The 19,313-nt window shown below is 42.9% G+C and overlaps 1 protein-coding gene across 1 annotated transcript; it reads right to left on the bottom strand.

Moving 5' to 3' along the window:
* Positions 1–12,280: 12,280 nt before the first annotated feature.
* LOC110506694 (allograft inflammatory factor 1) lies at positions 12,281–18,956 on the bottom strand. Its single transcript, XM_021586502.2, has 6 exons — positions 18,821–18,956; positions 18,517–18,578; positions 13,565–13,631; positions 13,415–13,456; positions 12,730–12,895; positions 12,281–12,555 (listed from the first exon to the last, which is right to left on the bottom strand). Exons 1-6 carry the CDS (start codon positions 18,837–18,839, stop codon positions 12,468–12,470), a joined length of 444 nt encoding a protein of 147 aa, XP_021442177.1. The 5' UTR covers positions 18,840–18,956; the 3' UTR covers positions 12,281–12,467.
* Between the last annotated feature and the right edge of the window lie 357 nt (positions 18,957–19,313).

Below are 19,313 nucleotides of genomic sequence, written 5' to 3'. Positions count from 1 at the left end.
TAAAGAATATGTACATAAAGATATATGAATGAGTGATGGTACAGAGCGGCATAGGCAAGATACAGTAGATGGTATTGAGTACAGTATATACATATGAGATGAGTATGTAAACAAAGTGGCATAGTTAAAGTGGCTAGTGATACTTGTATTACATAAAGATGCAGTAGATGATATAGAGTACAGTATATACGTATACATATGAGATTAATAATGTAGGGTATGTAAACATTATATTAGGTAGCATTGTTTAAAGTGGCTAGTGATATATTTTACATAATTTCCCATCAATTCCCATTATTAAAGTGGCTGGAGTTGAGTCAGTGTGTTGGCAACTCAATGTTAGTGGTGGCTGTTTAACAGTCTGATGGCCTTGAGATAGAAGCTGTTTTTCAGTCTCTCGGTCCCAGCTTTGATGCACCTGTACTGACCTCGCCTTCTGAATGATAGCGGGGTGAACAGGCAGTGGCTCGGGTGGTTGTTGTCCTTGATGATCTTTATGGCCTTCCTGTGACATCGGATGGTGTAGGTGTCCTGGAGGGCAGGTAGTTTTCCCCCGGTGATGCGTTGTGCAGACTTCACTACCCTCTGGAGAGCCTTACGGTTGTGGGCGGAGCAGTTGCCGTACCAGGCGGTGATACAGCCCGACAGGATACTCTCGATTGTGCATCTGTAGAAGTTTGTGAGTGCTTTTGGTGACAAGCCGAATTTCTTCAGCCTCCTGAGATTGAAGAGGCGCTGCTGCGCCTTCTTCACAATGCTGTCTGTGTGGGTGGACCAATTCAGTTTGTCTGTGATGTGTACGCCGAGGAACTTAAAACTTACTACCCTCTCCACTACTGTTCCATCGATGTGGATAGGGGGGGTGTTCCCTCTGCTGTTTCCTGAAGTACACAATAATCTCCTTAGTTTTGTTGACGTTGAGTGTGAGGTTATTTTCCTGACACCACACTCCGAGGGCCCTCACCTCCTCCCTGTAGGCCGTCTCGTCGTTGTTGGTAATCAAGCCTACCACTGTTGTGTCGTCCGCAAACTTGATGATTGAGTTGGAGGCGTGCATGGCCACACAGTCGTGGGTGAACAGGGAGTACAGGAGAGGGCTCAGAACGCACCCTTGTGGGGCCCCAGTGTTGAGGATCAGCGGGGTGGAGATGTTGTTGCCTACCCTCTGGGTCTCGAGCTTGATGACGAGCTTGGAGGGCACTATGGTGTTAAATGCCGAGCTGTAGTCGATGAACAGCATTCTCACATAGGTATTCCTCTTGTCCAGATGGGTTAGGGCAGTGTGCAGTGTGGTTGAGATTGCATCGTCTGTGGACCTATTTGGGTGGTAAGCAAATTGGAGTGGGTCTAGGGTGTCAGGTAGGGTGGAGGTGATATGGTCCTTGACTAGTCTCTCAAAGCACTTCATGATGACGGAAGTGAGTGCTACGGGGCGGTAGTCGTTTAGCTCAGTTACCTGTGTTGATGAACAGTTTGTTGTTCCAGTCAAACCGCAAAGTATTAGTGATGGGTCGTTCGCGAACGAGTCGGCTCTAAGAGCATATCAGAAGAGCCCAATCTATTTATAAAAATATTTTAAAAATAAGATATTAATAATCCAAAGATTTAAATTAATAGAATTAACTAATTCAAATAACCATTTATTTTTATTTTTATTATATAGGCCTAAATGCTCAAGCGCATACTTTCGTTCTGACTGTGCTAAGACTAACAGCCTCACCTGTTGTTCCTGTCAATCAGACACGTAGTGTCAACCAATGAACCAAAGATGCGTGAGGGAGGGCCGAGCCAACTCAATTCAATTCAATTCAAGGGGCTTTATTGGCATGGGAAACATGTCTTAACATTGCCAAAGCAACTGAGGTAGATAATAAACAAAAGTGAAATAAACAATAAAAATCAACAGTAAACATTAAACATACAGAAGTTTCAAAAGAATGAAGACATTACAAATGTCATATTATGTATATGGGAGTTTATCAAAATTGGGTTTGTTTTCGAATTCTTTGTGGATCTGTGTAATCTGAGGGAAATATGCGTCTCTAATATGGTCATACATTGGGCAGAAGGTTAGGAAGTGCAGCTCAGATTCCACCTCATTTTGTGGGCAGTGTGCACATAGCCTGTCTTCTCTTGAGAGCCATGTCTGCCTACGGCGGCCTTTCTCAATAGCAAGGCTATGCTCACTGAGTCTGTACATAGTCAAAGCTTTCCTTAAGTTTGTGTCAGTCACAGTGGTCAGGTATTCTGCCACTGGGTACTCTGTTTAGGGCCAAATAGCATTCTAGTTTGCTCTGTTTTTTTGTTAATTCTTTCCAATGTGTCAAGTAATTATCTTTTTGTTTTCTCGTGATTATGTTGGGTCTAATTGTGTTGCTGTCCTGGGGCTCTGTGGGGTCTGTTTGTGAACAGAGCACCAGGACCAGCTTGCTTAGGGGACTCTTCTCCAGGTTCATCTCTCTGTAGGTGATGGCTGGATTTCTGGATTTTGATAATAAGTGGGTATCGGCCTAAATGCATGCAGAGCAGAATATTTGGTGTTCTACGTTGTACACAGATGATATTTTTGCAGAATTCTGCATGCAGAGTCTCAATTTGGTGTTTGTCCCATTTATTGAAATCTTGGGCAAAGGGTTCTATGACTGATTCAAGTATTTTTAGCCAGTTCATAATTGGTATGTTGAAATTTATGTTCCTTTTGATGGCATAGAATGCCTTTGTGCTCTGCTTTGTGGAAGTTACCTGTGGCGCTGATGTTTAGGCCAAGGTATGTATAGTTTTTTTGTGTGCTCTAGGGCAACGGTGTCTAGATGGAATTTTTATTTGTGGTCCTGGTGACGACCTTTTTTGGAACACCATTATTTTGGTCTTACTGAGATTTACTGTCAGGGCTGGCAGAATCTGTGCAGAATATCTAGGTGCTGCTGTAGGCCCTCATTGGTTGGTGACAGAAGCACCAGATCATCAGCAAACAGTAGACATTTGACTTCAGATTCTAGTTGGGTGAGACCGGGTGCTGCAGACTTTTCTAGTGCCCGCGCCAATTCGTTGATATATATGTTGAAGAGGGTGGGGCTTAAACTGCATCCCTGTCTCACCCCACGGCCCTGTGGCAAGAAATGTGTGTGTTTTTTGCCTAATTTAACCACACACTTGTTGTTTGTCTACATGGATTTTATAATGTTGTATGTTTTACCCCCAACACCACTTTCCATCAATTTGTATAGCAGACCCTCATGCCAAATTGAGTCGAAGGCTTTTTTGAAATCAACAAAGCATGAGAAGACTTTGCCTTTGTTTTGGTTTGTTTGATAGTCAATTAGGGTGTGCAGGGTTAGTACATGGTCTGTTGTACGGTAATTTGGTAAAAGGCCAATTTGACATTTGCTCAGTACATTGAGGAAATGTACGAGTCTGCTGTTAATGATAATGCAGAGGATCTTCCCAAGGTTGCTGTTGACGCACATCCCACGGTAGCTATTGAGGTCAAATTTGTCTCCACTTTTGTGGATTGGGGCTATCAGTCCTTGGTTCCAAATATTGGGGAAGATGCCAGAGCTAATGATGATGTTAAAGAGTTTTAGTATAGCCAATTGGAATTTGTTGTCTGATTATTTGATAATTTCATTCAGGATACCATCAACACCACATGCCTTTTTGGGTTGGAAGGTTTTTATTTTGTCCTGTAGCTCATTCAAGGTAATTGGAGAATCCAGTGGGTTCTGGTAGTCTTTAATAGTTGATTCTAAGATTTGTATTTTATCATATATATGTTTTTGCTCGTTGTTCTTTGTTATAGAGCCAAAAAGATTAGAGAAGTGGTTTACCCATACATCTCCATTTTGGATAGATAATTATTCGTGTTGTTGTTTGTTTGGTGTTTTCCAATTTTCCCAGAAGTGGTTCGAGTCTATGGATTCCTCAATTACATTGAGCTGATTTCTGACGTGCTGTTCCTTCTTTTTCCGTAGTGTATTTTTGTATTGTTTTAGTGATTCACCATAGTGAAGGCGTAGACTAGGTTTTCCGGGTCTCTATGTTTTTGGGTGGACAGGTTTCTCAATTTCTTTCTTAGATTTTTGCATTCTTCATCAAACCATTTGTCATTGTTGTTCATTTTCTTCGGTTTTCTATTTGAGATTTTTAGATTTGATTAGGGAAGCTGAGAGATATTATATACTGTTAAGATTTTCTACTGCCAAGTTTACACCTTCACTATTACAGTGGAACGTTTTACCCAGGAAATTGTCTAAAAGGGATTGAATTTGTTGTTGCCTAATTGTTTTTTGGTAGGTTTCCAAACTGCATTCCTTCCATCTATAGCATTTCTTAATGTTACTCAGTTCCTTTGGCTTTGATGCCTCATAAAGGACAGCTGTGAATACAACAGCTGGAAAATGAGTCAGAAGCACAGTAGCAGTTGGATGCATTTTAATAATGTTGACAATGTTCGAGCACAGTGTAGAATTTGCCCCCAAAAATCTCATATAAAGCAGGTTCTACGCACAACCTACCACGGCATATGCGAACTGTGCACCCAACTGTGAAGCTAGCTGTAGCGGAGCTTTGAGAAACTAGCAGGCCTGCTAGTGATAGTGTTTGATAATTGTTAGATTTATATGCACTTTGCTTATATACATTAAAAAGTTCTACTTTACAGTGCCTTGCGAAAGTATTCGGCCCCCTTGAACTTTGCGACCTTTTGCCACATTTCAGGCTTCAAACATAAAGATATAAAACTGTATTTTTTTGTGAAGAATCAACAAGTGGGACACAATCATGAAGTGGAACGACATTTATTGGATATTTCAAACTTTTTTAACAAATCAAAAACTGAAAAATTGGGCGTGCAAAATTATTCAGCCCCCTTAAGTTAATACTTTGTAGCGCCACCTTTTGCTGCGATTACAGCTGTAAGTCGCTTGGGGTATGTCTCTATCAGTTTTGCACATCGAGAGACTGACATTTTTTCCCATTCCTCCTTGCAAAACAGCTCGAGCTCAGTGAGGTTGGATGGAGAGCATTTGTGAACAGCAGTTTTCACAGTTTCCACAGATTCTCGATTGGATTCAGGTCTGGACTTTGACTTGGCCATTCTAACACCTGGATATGTTTATTTTTGAACCATTCCATTGTAGATTTTGCTTTATGTTTTGGATCATTGTCTTGTTGGAAGACAAATCTCCGTCCCATTCCAGGTGACTAACTTGTGAAGCTCTTCCGGCGCCGACAGAGATGGCCGCCTCGCTTCGCGTTCCTAGGAAACTATGCAGTTTTTTGTTTTTTTACGTGTTATTTCTTACATTAGTACCCCAGGTCATCTTAGGTTTCATTACATACAGTCGAGAAGAACTACTGAATATAAGATCAGCATCAACTCACCATCAGTACGACCAAGAATATGTTTTTCGCGACGCGGATCCTGTGTTCTGCCTTACAAACAGGACAACGGAGTGGATCCTATGCAGCGACCCAAAAAAACGACTCCGAAAGAGAGGGAAACGAGGCGGTCTTCTGGTCAGACTCCGGAGACGGGCACAGCGCGCACCACTCCCTAGCATTCTTCTTGCCAATGTCCAGTCTCTTGACAACAAGGTTGATGAAATCCGAGCAAGGGTAGCATTCCAGAGGGACATCAGAGACTGTAACGTTCTTTGCTTCACGGAAACGTGGCTTACTGGAGAGACGCTATCCGAAGCGGTGCAGCCAACAGGTTTCTCCACGCATCGCGCAGACAGGAAAAAACATATTTCTGGTAAAAAGAGGGGCGGGGGCGTATGCCTTATGACTAACGTGACATGGTGCGATGAAAGAAACATACAGGAACTCAAATCCTTCTGTTCACCTGATTTAGAATTCCTCACAATCAAATGTAGACCGCATTATCTACCAAGAGAATTCTCTTCGATTATAATCACAGCCGTATATATCCCCCCCCAAGCAGACACATCGATGGCTCTGAACGAACTTTATTTAACTCTCTGCAAACTGGAAACAATTTATCCGGAGGCTGCATTCATTGTAGCTGGGGATTTTAACAAGGCTAATCTGAAAACAAGACTCCCCAAATTTTATCAGCATATCGATTGCGCAACCAGGGGAGGAAAGACCTTGGACCATTGTTACTCTAACTTCCGCGACGCATATAAGGCCCTGCCCCGCCCCCCTTTCGGAAAAGCTGACCACGACTCCATTTTGTTGATCCCTGCCTACAGACAGAAACTAAAACAAGAGGCTCCCACGCTGAGGTCTGTCCAACGCTGGTCCGACCAAGCTGACTCCACACTCCAAGACTGCTTCCATCACGTGGACTGGGAGATGTTTCGTATTGCGTCAGATAACAACATTGACGAATACGCTGATTCGGTGTGCGAGTTCATTAGAACGTGCGTTGAAGATGTCGTTCCCATAGCAACGATTAAAACATTCCCTAACCAGAAACCGTGGATTGATGGCAGCATTCGTGTGAAACTGAAAGCGCGAACCACTGCTTTTAATCAGGGCAAGGTGTCTGGTAACATGACCGAATACAAACAGTGCAGCTATTCCCTCCGCAAGGCTATCAAACAAGCTAAGCGCCAGTACAGAGACAAAGTAGAATCTCAATTCAACGGCTCAGACACAAGAGGCATGTGGCAGGGTCTACAGTCAATCACGGACTACAGGAAGAAACCCAGCCCAGTCACGGACCAGGATGTCTTGCTCCCAGGCAGACTAAATAACTTTTTTGCCCGCTTTGAGGACAATACAGTGCCACTGACACGGCCTGCAACGAAAACATGCGGTCTCTCCTTCACTGCAGCCGAGGTGAGTAAGACATTTAAACGTGTTAACCCTCGCAAGGCTGCAGGCCCAGATGGCATCCCCAGCCGCGCCCTCAGAGCATGCGCAGACCAGCTGGCCGGTGTGTTTACGGACATATTCAATCAATCCCTATACCAGTCTGCTGTTCCCACATGCTTCAAGAGGGCCACCATTGTTCCTGTTCCCAAGAAAGCTAAGGTAACTGAGCTAAATGACTACCGCCCCGTAGCACTCACATCCGTCATCATGAAGTGCTTTGAGAGACTAGTCAAGGACCATATCACCTCCACCCTACCTGACACCCTAGACCCACTCCAATTTGCTTACCGCCCAAATAGGTCCACAGACGATGCAATCTCAACCACACTGCACACTGCCCTAACCCATCTGGACAAGAGGAATACCTATGTGAGAATGCTGTTCATCGACTACAGCTCGGCATTCAACACCATAGTACCCTCCAAGCTCGTCATCAAGCTCGAGACCCTGGGTCTCGACCCCGCCCTGTGCAACTGGGTACTGGACTTCCTGACGGGCCGCCCCCAGGTGGTGAGGGTAGGCAACAACATCTCCTCCCCGCTGATCCTCAACACTGGGGCCCCACAAGGTTGCGTTCTGAGCCCTCTCCTGTACTCCCTGTTCACACACGACTGCGTGGCCACGCACGCCTCCAACTCAATCATCAAGTTTGCGGACGACACAACAGTGGTAGGCTTGATTACCAACAACGATGAGACGGCCTACAGGGAGGAGGTGAGGGCCCTCGGAGTGTGGTGTCAGGAAAACAACCTCACACTCAACGTCAACAAAACTAAGGAGATGATTGTGGACTTCAGGAAACAGCAGAGGGAACACCCCCCTATCCACATCGATGGAACAGTAGTGGAGAGGGTAGCAAGTTTTAAGTTCCTCGGCATACACATCACAGACAAACTGAATTGGTCCACTCACACAGACAGCATCGTGAAGAAGGCGCAGCAGCGCCTCTTCAACCTCAGGAGGCTGAAGAAATTCTCTCCAGAGGGTAGTGAGGTCTGCACAACGCATCACCGGGGGCAAACTACCTGCCCTCCAGGACACCTACACCACCCGATGTCACAGGAAGGCCATAAAGATCATCAAGGACATCAACCACCCGAGCCACTGCCTGTTCACCCCGCTATCATCCAGAAGGCGAGGTCAGTACAGGTGCATCAAAGCTGGGACCGAGAGACTGAAAAACAGCTTCTATCTCAAGGCCATCAGACTGTTAAACAGCCACCACTAACACTGAGTGGCTGCTGCCAACACACTGACACTGACTCAACTCCAGCCACTTTAATAATGGGAATTGATGGGAAATGATGTAAATATATCACTAGCCACTTTAAACAATGCTACCTTATATAAATGTTACTTACCCTACATTATTCATCTCATATGCATACGTATATACTGTACTCTATATCATCGACGGTATCCTTATGTAATACATGTATCACTAGCCACTTTATACTATACTATGCCACTTTGTTTACATACTCATCTCATTTGTACATACTGTACCCGATACCATCTACTGTATCTTGCCTATGCTGCTCTGTACCATCACTCATTCATATATCCTTATGTACATATTCTTTATCCCCTTACACTGTGTACAAGACAGTAGTTTTGGAATTGTTAGTTAGATTACTTGTTATTACTGCATTGTCGGAACTAGAAGCACAAGCATTTCGCTACACTCGCATTAACATCTGCTAACCATGTGTATGTGACAAATAAAATTTGATTTGATTTGATTTGAGGTCTTTTGCAGACTCCATCAGGTTTTCTTCCAGAATGGTCCTGTATTTGGCTCCTTCCATCTTCCCATCAATTTTAACCATCTTCCCTGTCCCTGCTGAAGAAAAGCAGGCCCAAACCATGATGCTGCCACCACCATGTTTGACAGTGGGGATGGTGTGTTCAGCTGTGTTGCTTTTACGCCAAACATAACGTTTTGCATTGTTGCCAAAAAGTTCAATTTTGGTTTCATCTGACCAGAGCACCTTCTTCCACATGTTTGGTGTGTCTCCCAGGTGGCTTGTGGCAAACTTTAAACAACACTTTTTATGGATATCTTTAAGAAATGGCTTTCTTCTTGCCACTCTTCCATAAAGGCCAGATTTGTGCAATATACGACTGATTGTTGTCCTATGGACAGAGTCTCCCACCTCAGCTGTAGATCTCTGCAGTTCATCCAGAGTGATCATGGGCCTCTTGGCTGCATCTCTGATCAGTCTTCTCCTTGTATGAGCTGAAAGTTTAGAGGGACGGCCAGGTCTTGGTAGATTTGCAGTGGTCTGATACTCCTTCCATTTCAATATTATCGCTTGCACAGTGCTCCTTGGGATGTTTAAAGCTTGGGAAATCTTTTTGTATCCAAATCCGGCTTTAAACTTCTTCACAACAGTATCTCGGACCTGCCTGGTGTGTTCCTTGTTCTTCATGATGCTCTCTGCGCTTTTAACGGACCTCTGAGACTTTCACAGTGCAGGTGCATTTATACGGAGACTTGATTACACACAGGTGGATTGTATTTATCATCATTAGTCATTTAGGTCAACATTGGATCATTCAGAGATCCTCACTGAACTTCTGGAGAGAGTTTGCTGCACTGAAAGTAAAGGGGCTGAATAATTTTGCACGCCCAATATTTCAGTTTTTGATTTGTTAAAAAAGTTTGAAATATCCAATAAATGTTGTTCCACTTCATGATTGTGTCCCACTTGTTGATTCTTCACAAAAAAATACAGTTTTATATCTTTATGTTTGAAGCCTGAAATGTGGCAAAAGGTCGCAAAGTTCAAGGGGGCCGAATACTTTCGCAAGGCACTGTATATCCTAACATCACTTTGTCGGGCAAATTCTCAATATCAAAACTCAAAAGAGCAGACAATGATTCTTCTGTTTCACCACTCTTGCCACGCTGTCTGCATCGCACCAAACGACGAGCATCACAAACACCGGGAATCTTCCCCTTCAGTTGGTTAACTTTTAAAAATACTGCTACCTCAGTAATCACTCCTTTCAATGACGCCCTATTCTTGAGAGCGACACGATTCACATTTCTTGCCCCCATTCATTTAACGCAGAGTGCCTTCTCCCTCTGACCAGCAGAAACACAAATAATTATCACAAGACTACTGTACTACTAGGTTACCGTCATCGATTCCACAGTACCCAACTCTGTTTTCACCCATCCTGAAACAACTAATGGATCAGCCAATGGCACCGGTCCACTTTTTCCAAAACGCCACTGCTACTGTCACAGACTCATCTTTATCTTGACCCTCAGTGCCAGCCTCGGGCTTCGAGAACTTCACCACACCTACCACCTCTGATACTTCGACCTCATTCACTTCCATTTCTGAATAAGAATGTACAGTCGTGGCCAAAAGTTTTGAGAATGACACAAATATTAATTTCCACAAAGTTTGCTGCTTCAGTGTCTTTAGATATTTTTCTCAGATGTTACTATGGAATACTGAAGTATAATTACAAGCATTTCATAAGTGTTAAAAGCTTTTATTGAGAATTACATGAAGTTGATGCAAAGAGTCAATATTTGTACTATTGACCATTCTCTTTCAAGACCTCTGCAATCCACCCTGGCATGCTGTCAATTAACATCCTGACTGATGGCATCCTATTCTTGCATAATCAATGCTTGGAGTTTGTCAGAATTTGTGGGTTTTTGTTTGTCCACCTGCCTCTTGAGGATTGACCACAATTCTCAATGGGATTAAGGTCTAGGTAGTTTCCTGGCCATGGACCCAAAATATCAATGTTTTGTTCCCCGAGCCACTTAGTTATCACTTTTGCCTTATGGCAAGGTGCTCCATCATGCTGGAAAGAGCATTGTTCATCACCAAACTGTTCCTGGATGGTTGGGAGAAGTTGCTCTCGGAGGATGTGTTGGTACCATTCTTTATTCATGGTTGCAAAATTGTGAGTGAGCCCACTCTCTTGGCTGAGAAGCAACCCCACACATGAATGGTCTCAGGATGCTTTACTGTTGGCATCACACAGGACTGATGGTAGCACTCACCTTGTCTTCTCCGGACAAGCTTTTTTCCGGATGCCCCAAACAATCGGAAACGGGATTCATCAGAGAAAATTACTTTACCCCAGTCCTATATCAGTTGGTCCCTGATGTTTTTCTTGGAGAGAAGTGGCTTCTTTGCTGCCATTCTTGACCCCAGGCTATCCTCCAAAATTCTTTGCCTCACTGTGCGTGCAGATGCACTCACACCTGCCTGCTGCCATTCCTGAGCAAGCTCTGTGCTGGTGGTGCCCCGATCGCGCAGCTGAATCAACTTTAGAAGGCGGTCCTGGCGCTTGCTGGACTTTCTCGGGCGCCCTGAAGCCTTCTTCACAACAATTGAACCGCTCTCCTTGAACTGCTCACCTTGAAGTTCTTGATGATGATCCGATTAATGGTTGATTTAAGTGAAATCTTACTGGCAGCAATATCCTTGCCTGTGAAGCCCTTTTTTTGTGCAAAGCAATGATGACGGCACGTCTTTGGAAGTAACCATGGTTGACAGAGGAAGAACAATGATTCCAAGCACCACCCTCCTTTTGAAGCTTCCAGTCTGTTATTTGAACTCAATTAGCATGACAGAGTGATCTCCAGCCTTGTCCTCGTCAACACTCACACCTGTGTTAACGAGAGAATCACTGACATGATGTCAGCTGGTCCTTTTGTAGCAGGGCTAAAATGCAGAGGAAATGTTTTTGGGGGGATTCAGTTCATTTGCATGGCAAAGAGGGACTTTGCAATTAATTGCAATTCATCTGATCACTCTTCATAACATTCTGGAGTATATGCAAATTGCCATCATACAAACTGAGGCAGCAGACTTTGGGAAAATTAATGTGTCGTTCTCAAAACTTTTGGCCACAACTGAACTAGCACATACTCACCTTTAACCTGTAGCTTGACCTCAAAGCAGCGTTCATTTTGTCCCATCTGCAACCTACATCTGTACCATTGGCTGTGACTGTACTCCACCATGGAAAGAGCCAAAGATGCATCTCCTGAACTGAGATTCCCTCCAAAGCTCACCCTTTTTCCTAGGAATGTTTGGTTGGAGATATCTGTAGGTTATTGACGTATTTGGATCTCACTGTCTCCCTTGATCTCTGCCCAGGTCACTGATGATATTTGAGGATTTCCTGTTGTCATGTTCAACAGGCAAGGCAGGGTAGCTATCCCGTTGTGTGCTGCCATAACTGAATGTAGAATTTTGCATTCTTTGGAGGAGAGGCTTAGTCAAACAAGGTTTACTCTATTTTTATTCGACACTTACATAGAAAGGAATGGAATATATCATTTTACTTTTCACTTTGATTACCTTTCACTTTGAGTGATGTTTTTCACCATTACACTAACACTCAAATCTGTTATGGGATTCTATCAGTTTATCAGAAATGCTGACAATTAATATACTTTAAGTATATTCGATCAAGAGCTTGATATGAGGTTCTGCAGCTGCACACACGTTTTTCACCAACAAATGGACAAGCCTATGGATCAATCAAACCTTTCTTTATTCCTTACAATGAAACCTGTATAACCCAGTTCATTTGACATTCAGTTTTTATATGAACAGATTGGATCCATAACGTAATTGCCTTCAGGGCAGATCTGAAAAAGTCTTGCGTTGCGGTGGTCCACTCTCTTTGGGCTCCTGGTCTTTCCCTTTCTCCTCAAACATCAAGATCCTTCAGCAGAGAAAAATAAAATAACAAATTATTACACAAGTCATGTAGCAAAAAGACATATAGCCTTAAAGGAAATACAGTGGATTACAAAAGTTCAGAATCGTATTCAGAAGTTTCATTTCAGGTCAAATGTAATGCCTTCATTAATGTAGTGTCAGTTTCCTTCTAACTTACAGTCGGAGTATGGAATTCCTCTTCCCTAGCATCATATTGAGAAAGTCTGTGTAACAGAACGTGTCTCGTGCAGCACCGCCAACCACATCTGACATCATCTTTTTCAGCTCCAAGTGAGTCTTTGCCACACCCAGCTTCTCCAACATGCGCTTCAGCCCCATCATGTCTGTGACATAGAGAGAGAGTGTCACGTTCATCATATGAATGAGACCAAGGCGCAGCGTGGTATGCATACATTCTTTAACAATATAAGAATGAACACTGAACAAACCGTGGAGCTAATACGTCTAGTGCAGACAGGCAACTAAACATAGAATAAGAACCCACAAACACAAAATGGAAAATGGCTACCTAAATATGATCCCCAATCAGAGACAACGATAAACAGCTGCCTCTGATTGGGAACCATATCAGGCCACCATAGACATATAAATACCTAGACCTACGAAACCCCTAGACATACAAAAACCCTAGACAATACAAAAACTAGCATACCCACCCTCATCACACCCTGACCTAACCAAAATATAAAGAAAACAGAGATATTAAAGGTCAGAGCGTGACAGAGAGAGAGAGAGAGAGGCTGTGACAAAGATTGAGCCATCCATGTGAACTATGTTGTCCTCATGATTAGCCTAATCTTGTTATTCATCAGGATTGTCATAAAAAAAGAAGGCAATTTTACCAATGTCTCCTTGGTCATTGAGATCAAATTCCATGTATTTGTCTGTAAAACAATATAGAACACATTACAATTATTATTTTATTGTTGATTCATTCAATAAGGAAACATAACTGTCTGATCAATGTGCAGTTAAAAGACTTGAAATCTCACTTTTAAACATTTCCAGTTTTGAGCTGAGGTCCTCCTCCTCTGCATATTTAGGATCTGTGAGAAAAACCTTAGGAATAGAATCCCACAAGGCAGACATTGAGATTAGATTGTGTCAGTGGTGACCTGTCATTCAGCCACACATTTTTAGCAAAAAAACAAACATGTTTTGCATGTTACTTTGGCATTAGTATGCGTCACATATCAGTTTGCAAACAATGAAAAAATATATTTATTTATTTATTTGATTTATTTCACTTTTACTTAACCAGGTAGGCCAGTTGAGAACACCTTTATTTAACCAGGTAGGCCAGTTGAGAACAAGTTCTAATTTACAACTGCGACCTGGCCAAGAAAAAGCAAAGCAGTGCGACACAAACAACAACACAGAGTTACACATGGAATAAACAAGCGTACAGTCAACAACACAATAGAAAAAAAGAACGATGATGATGTGCAAGTAGAGATACTGGTGTGCAGAAGAGCACAAAAGTAAATAAACACAATATGGGGATGAGGTACTGTAGGTAGATTGGGTGGGCTATTTACAGACTATGTACAGCTGCAGCGATCTGTTAGCTGCTCAGATAGCTGATGTTTAAAGTTAGTGAAGGAAATATAAGTCTCCAACTTCAGCGATTTTTGCAATTCGTTCCAATTACTGGCAGCAGAAAACTAGAAGGAAAGGCGGCTAAAGGAGGTGTTGGCTTTGGGGATGACCAGTGAGATATACCTGCTGGAGCGCGTGCTATGGGTGGGTGTTGTTATCATGATCAGTGAGCTGAGATAAGGCAGAGCTTTACCTAGCAGAGACTTGTAGATGACCTGGAGCCAGTGGGTCTGGCGACGAATATGTAGCGAGGGCCAGCCGACTAGAGCATACAGGTCGCAGGGGCTTTGGTGACAAAACGGATGGCACTGTGATAGACTGCATCCAGTTTGCTGAGTAGTATATGGGAAGCTATTTTGTAGATGACATCGCCGAAGTCGAGGATCGGTAGGATAGTCAGTTTTACTAGGGTAAGTTTGGCAGCGTGTGTGAAGGAGGTTTTGTTGCAAAATAGAAAGCCGATTCTAGATTTGACTTTGGATTGGAGATGTTTAATATGAGTCTGGAAGGAGAGATTACAGTCTAGCCAGACACCTAGGTATTTGAAGTTGTCCACATATTCTAGGTCAGAACCGTCCAGAGTAGTGATGCTAGTCGGGCGGGCGGGTGTGGGCAGCGAACGGTTGAAAAGCATGCATTTGGTTTTTACTAGCGTTTAAGAGCAGTTGGAGGCCACGGAAGGAGTGTTGTATTGCATTGAAGCTTGTTTGGAGGTTTGTTAACACAGTGTCCGAAAAAGGGCCAGATGTATACAGAATGGTGTCGTCTGCGTAGAGGTGGATCAGGGACTCACTCGCAGCAAGAGCGACATCATTGATATATACAGAGAAAAGAGTCGGCCAGAGATTTGAACCCTGTTGTACCCCCATAGAGACTGCCAGAGGTCCGGACAACAGGCCCTCCCATTTGAACCAGGCGAGGCAGTCATTTGAGAAACCAAGGCTATTGAGTGTGCCAATAAGAATATGGTGATTGACAGAGTCGAGCCTTGGCCAGGTCGATGAAGACGGCTGCACAGTGTTGTCTTTTATCGATGGCGGTTATGATATCGTTTAGTACCTTGAGCGTGGTTGAGGTGCACCAGTGACCAGCTCGGAAACCGGATTGCACAGCTGAGAAGGTGGGATTCAAAATGGTCAGTGACTGTTTATTAACTTGGCTTTCAAAGACTTTAGAGAGGCAGGGCAGGATGGATATAGGTCTATATCAGTTTGGGTCTAGAGTGTCACCCCCTTTGAAGAGGGGGATGACCGCGGCAGCTTTCCAATCTTTAGGGATCTCGGACGATACGAAAGAGAGGTTGAACAGACTGGTAATAGGGCTTGCAACAGTGGCGGCAGATAGTTTTAGAAATAGAGGGTCCAGATTGTCTCGCCCAGCTGATTTGTACGGGTCCAGGTTTTGCAGCTCTTTCAGAACATCTGCGATCTGGATTTGGGTGAAGGAGAAGCTGGGGAGGCTCAGGCAAGTAACTGCGTGGGGTGGGCGGAGCTGTTGGCGGGGATGGGGTAGCCAGGAGGAAAGCATGGCCAGCCGTAAAGAAATGCTTATTGAAATTTTCGATTATCATGGATTTATCGGTGGTGACATTGCTACCTAGCCTCAGTGCATTGGGCAGCTGGGAGGAGGTGCTCTTGTTCTCCATGGACTTTACAGGGTCCCAAAACTTTTTGGAGTTAGAGCTACAGGATGCAAATTTCTGCCTGAAGAAGCTGGCCTTTGCTTTCCTGACTGACTTTGTGTATTGGTTCCTGACTTTCCTGAAAAGTTGCATATCAAGGGGACTATTCGATGCTAGTGCAGTACGCCACAGGATGTTTTTGTGCTGGTCAAGGACAGTCAGATCTGGAGTGAACCAGGGGCTATATCCGTTCTTAGTTCTACATTTTTTGAAAGGTGCATACTTATTTAAGATGGTGAGGAAATTACTTTTAAAGAACGACCAGGCATCCTCGACTGATGGGATGAGGTCAATGTCCTTCCAGGATACCCCGGCCAGGTCGATTAGAAAGGCCTGCTCGCAGAAGTGTATAGATATATAAGATACATCATGGAGTCAATAAACATGGTCTCTTTTTTGTTTTCTTGAGTAAGGCATCTCCAAAATGTAGATGTTTCAGCCTATCTCAGTGCTTTCTGTGGTGGTTGGACAAGCCAGCAGAAAATACGAAGCGTTGCACCATGATTAGTTCAGTGTTCTGTTACTCATGGGGACACTACATTACCGCCAAGTCTAAAGGTAGAGCTAGTAAATTCAAGCCACTTGGGTGCTGCCATAGAGTTACATTAGATGTACCCATCCAAGAATTGATCAATTTGTTCCCCGTAATGACAAAGTGAAAACAGGTTTTTAGAAATGTTTGCAAAAAAAACAAAACAGAAATACATTATTTACTTAAGTATTCAGAACCTTTGCTATGAGACTCTAAATTGAGCTCAGGTGTGTCCTGTTTCCATTGATCATCCTTGAGATGTTTCTACAACTTGATTGGAGTCCGCCTGTGGTAAATTAAATTGATTGGACATGATTTGGAGCTGCGCCCCACCTGTTTTGAGACCCACATTTTTAGCACCAAAAAAAATTGGGGGGCTCGCCTGTTTCGCATGTTATGTTATTTTGGCATTAATACGTGTCACATATCAGTTTGCAAACAATGTAAAAAAATATATATATAATTTAAAGTCGCATACAAACATGGTCTTCTTTTTGTTTTCTTGAGCAAGGCAGCTCCAAAATGCAGGTGTTTCAGCCTAGTTCAGTGATTTCTGTGGTGGTGAGCATGATTGGCTCAGTGTTCTGTCACTCATGGGTACACTACGTCACGGCCAAGTCTAAGGGTAAAGCTCGAAAATTCAAGCCCCTTGGGTGCTGCCATAGAGTTACATTAGAAGTGCCCATCCAAGTAGGCTCACGGTCATTGGCCACATATAACATGACGTCAAATCACGTTATATCTACAGTAGCTTTGATTGGACTGATCATGTCAACATCGTACTTTCAAAATCTTAGCTAGCAGTCATCGTCATGAATCAAGTCGGCAATCTACTGGCAAATCCTTTTTAATCCTTGTCTTGTGAAGAGAAATAATGAAGAGAAATTATAGATAAAATGTATCAGTACTCATCGGCCATTGGACATAAACATTACACAACAAGTTGGGGATCGCAAATTCAACAATGAGTGTTTTGGAAGGAATCAGTGGCTAACTGCAAGCATTCCAAACCAATCATTGTCAAATAAATCATCGTGCCGCGCTCAAAACAACTGTTAACTTGGAACTGCAAAACTTTGGTGAGTTCAAAACAACTGGGAAATTGGGAAAAACAAGCTACGACTGGGAAAATACGTTTTGAACTTTCATCCAACTCAGAATTGTAAATCGGGAACTCGGCTCTCTTTCTAGAGCTACGACCTGAAGATCACTGTTGTCATCATGATTTTCCCAAGTTCCCAGTTGTCTTGAAAGAACCATAAATTCAGAGAATGCCAGACTTTGATGACAAAGTTTGATAACAAAATATGTCCACAAAGGACCGCTGGGCCACATTCCTGTTCAGGTGAGCACAGCACAACAAGGTGAGTCCAAAAATGTCTTGTATGCTGCTGAAAAAATTATGTGCCAGGGAGATATGTATACTGTAGCTAAGAAAGTAATACTGAGTGTATGTTATGTAGTAAGATCTTAGTAGCCCATGTACCTCACCCTAATAATTTAAAACATTTTGCCTACTGTTCTGACTTGGTGGTGCACATGTAGCCTATAACCTGTTTTTGATAAATGTTATCATCGATTACATTTATGCCTCTTTTTTTATCCTACGGTTCTGACTTGGTGTACATGGAGAGCACTGTAAGAACGGCCCATGTTCTGATTTCTGTCACTGTACAATTAAAAAGTGCTGAACAAATATTTATATCGACTACATCCATCCTAGCTCACTCATTAATGTCTTAATCAAAATTACGGACGGCCTCTTATCCGCTCGGCGCCCCTTTATGCCATAGTTTGTACATCTCAATTGACAGTAGAAACCACATTTGTTAAAGCAAGTCAGCCATACATAGATATTTTTTTAAAGGCAGTAAATGAGGCTGAATGTACTGTTTCGCTGCCAGACAAGGCTCAGCTGATAGCCAAGTGTAGCTGTGATATTGTGCAATTAATGTATTGTTTAGTGTTGTGTATTGGCTTTGCTGGCATGCATCCCACAATTTTATTTTCCTCTACCAAGATTTACATGCTAAAATCGCCACTGGATAGTGTACGTAGATAATAAGATGCTAATAATACTATAGCTAGATAATACTACCATGATAACATTTATAGGCAGATGAACAACAGACCTCATTGATGGAGTTCAGTTTCACATCCTGCTGAGACTTGAGGAATCCAAATGCTTTCCCTCCTGAAATGATATGAGGATCAACTCAGAAATCGTGTTACCACTCACTTCCTTATTGGTGATCTATCCACACAACCCTCACACATTCACAGGATCTAACTAAAGATAACAGATTTGATTTCATTGATTGATTTAGCTAAAACACTTTATTTCTTTAATCAATTGTTTATAAAAATCTGTGGAGTGCATATCGACAGACAGACGGACTGACAGCGTGAGATGAGACATATAACACAGAAACTTACCTTGCAAATGTTTGTCCATGTCAATCTGCTGTTATTTGGTGGATCATAGAGTAGTCAAAGGGACCAGGGGTGGCTGAGCGTTGTGTCATGAACACTGAAAGTGTAAAGTATGTATCTGTATTTTGTGACAGAAGAGGAAGTGTGGGGAGTTAAAGTTAGAGTGTGGTCATTTGCTAAGTTCCCCTCTCACATCCACTCACAGCCGACGGAACAGACAGAGAACAAAGAGAGTCTATGGAGGGGACAATGAACTAAGGGGTTTGCATTTGACATATGCTAGACTAGGCTACCACATAAACACTGCACACTACATTATTGTCTACATATGTTTTTTTAACTATTCAAGTTCTTTCAGCAAAACATGCAATCACTTTTCATGTCTTTTTTTATTTATTTAACTAGGCAAGTCATCAAATCCAATGTATTTATATGGCCCTTCTTACATCAGCTGATATCTCAAAGTGCTGTACAGAAACCCAGCCTAAAATCCCAA

This window comes from Oncorhynchus mykiss, chromosome 3 (genome assembly GCF_013265735.2).
Source record: "Oncorhynchus mykiss isolate Arlee chromosome 3, USDA_OmykA_1.1, whole genome shotgun sequence".
Taxonomy (NCBI): Eukaryota; Metazoa; Chordata; class Actinopteri; order Salmoniformes; family Salmonidae; genus Oncorhynchus; species Oncorhynchus mykiss.
This window is presented reverse-complemented; position numbering and strand designations above follow the sequence as displayed.

What these genes read in the sequence shown, in the direction of transcription:
- LOC110506694 (XM_021586502.2), bottom strand. An exon ending in AACTGAACTCCATCAATGAG is followed by an intron (nt 13,632 to 18,516) that starts GTCTGTTGTTCA and finishes TCTATTCCTAAG; the next exon opens with GTTTTTCTCACAGATCCTAA. An exon ending in AAAACTGGAAATGTTTAAAA is followed by an intron (nt 13,457 to 13,564) that starts GTGAGATTTCAA and finishes ATTGTTTTACAG; the next exon opens with ACAAATACATGGAATTTGAT.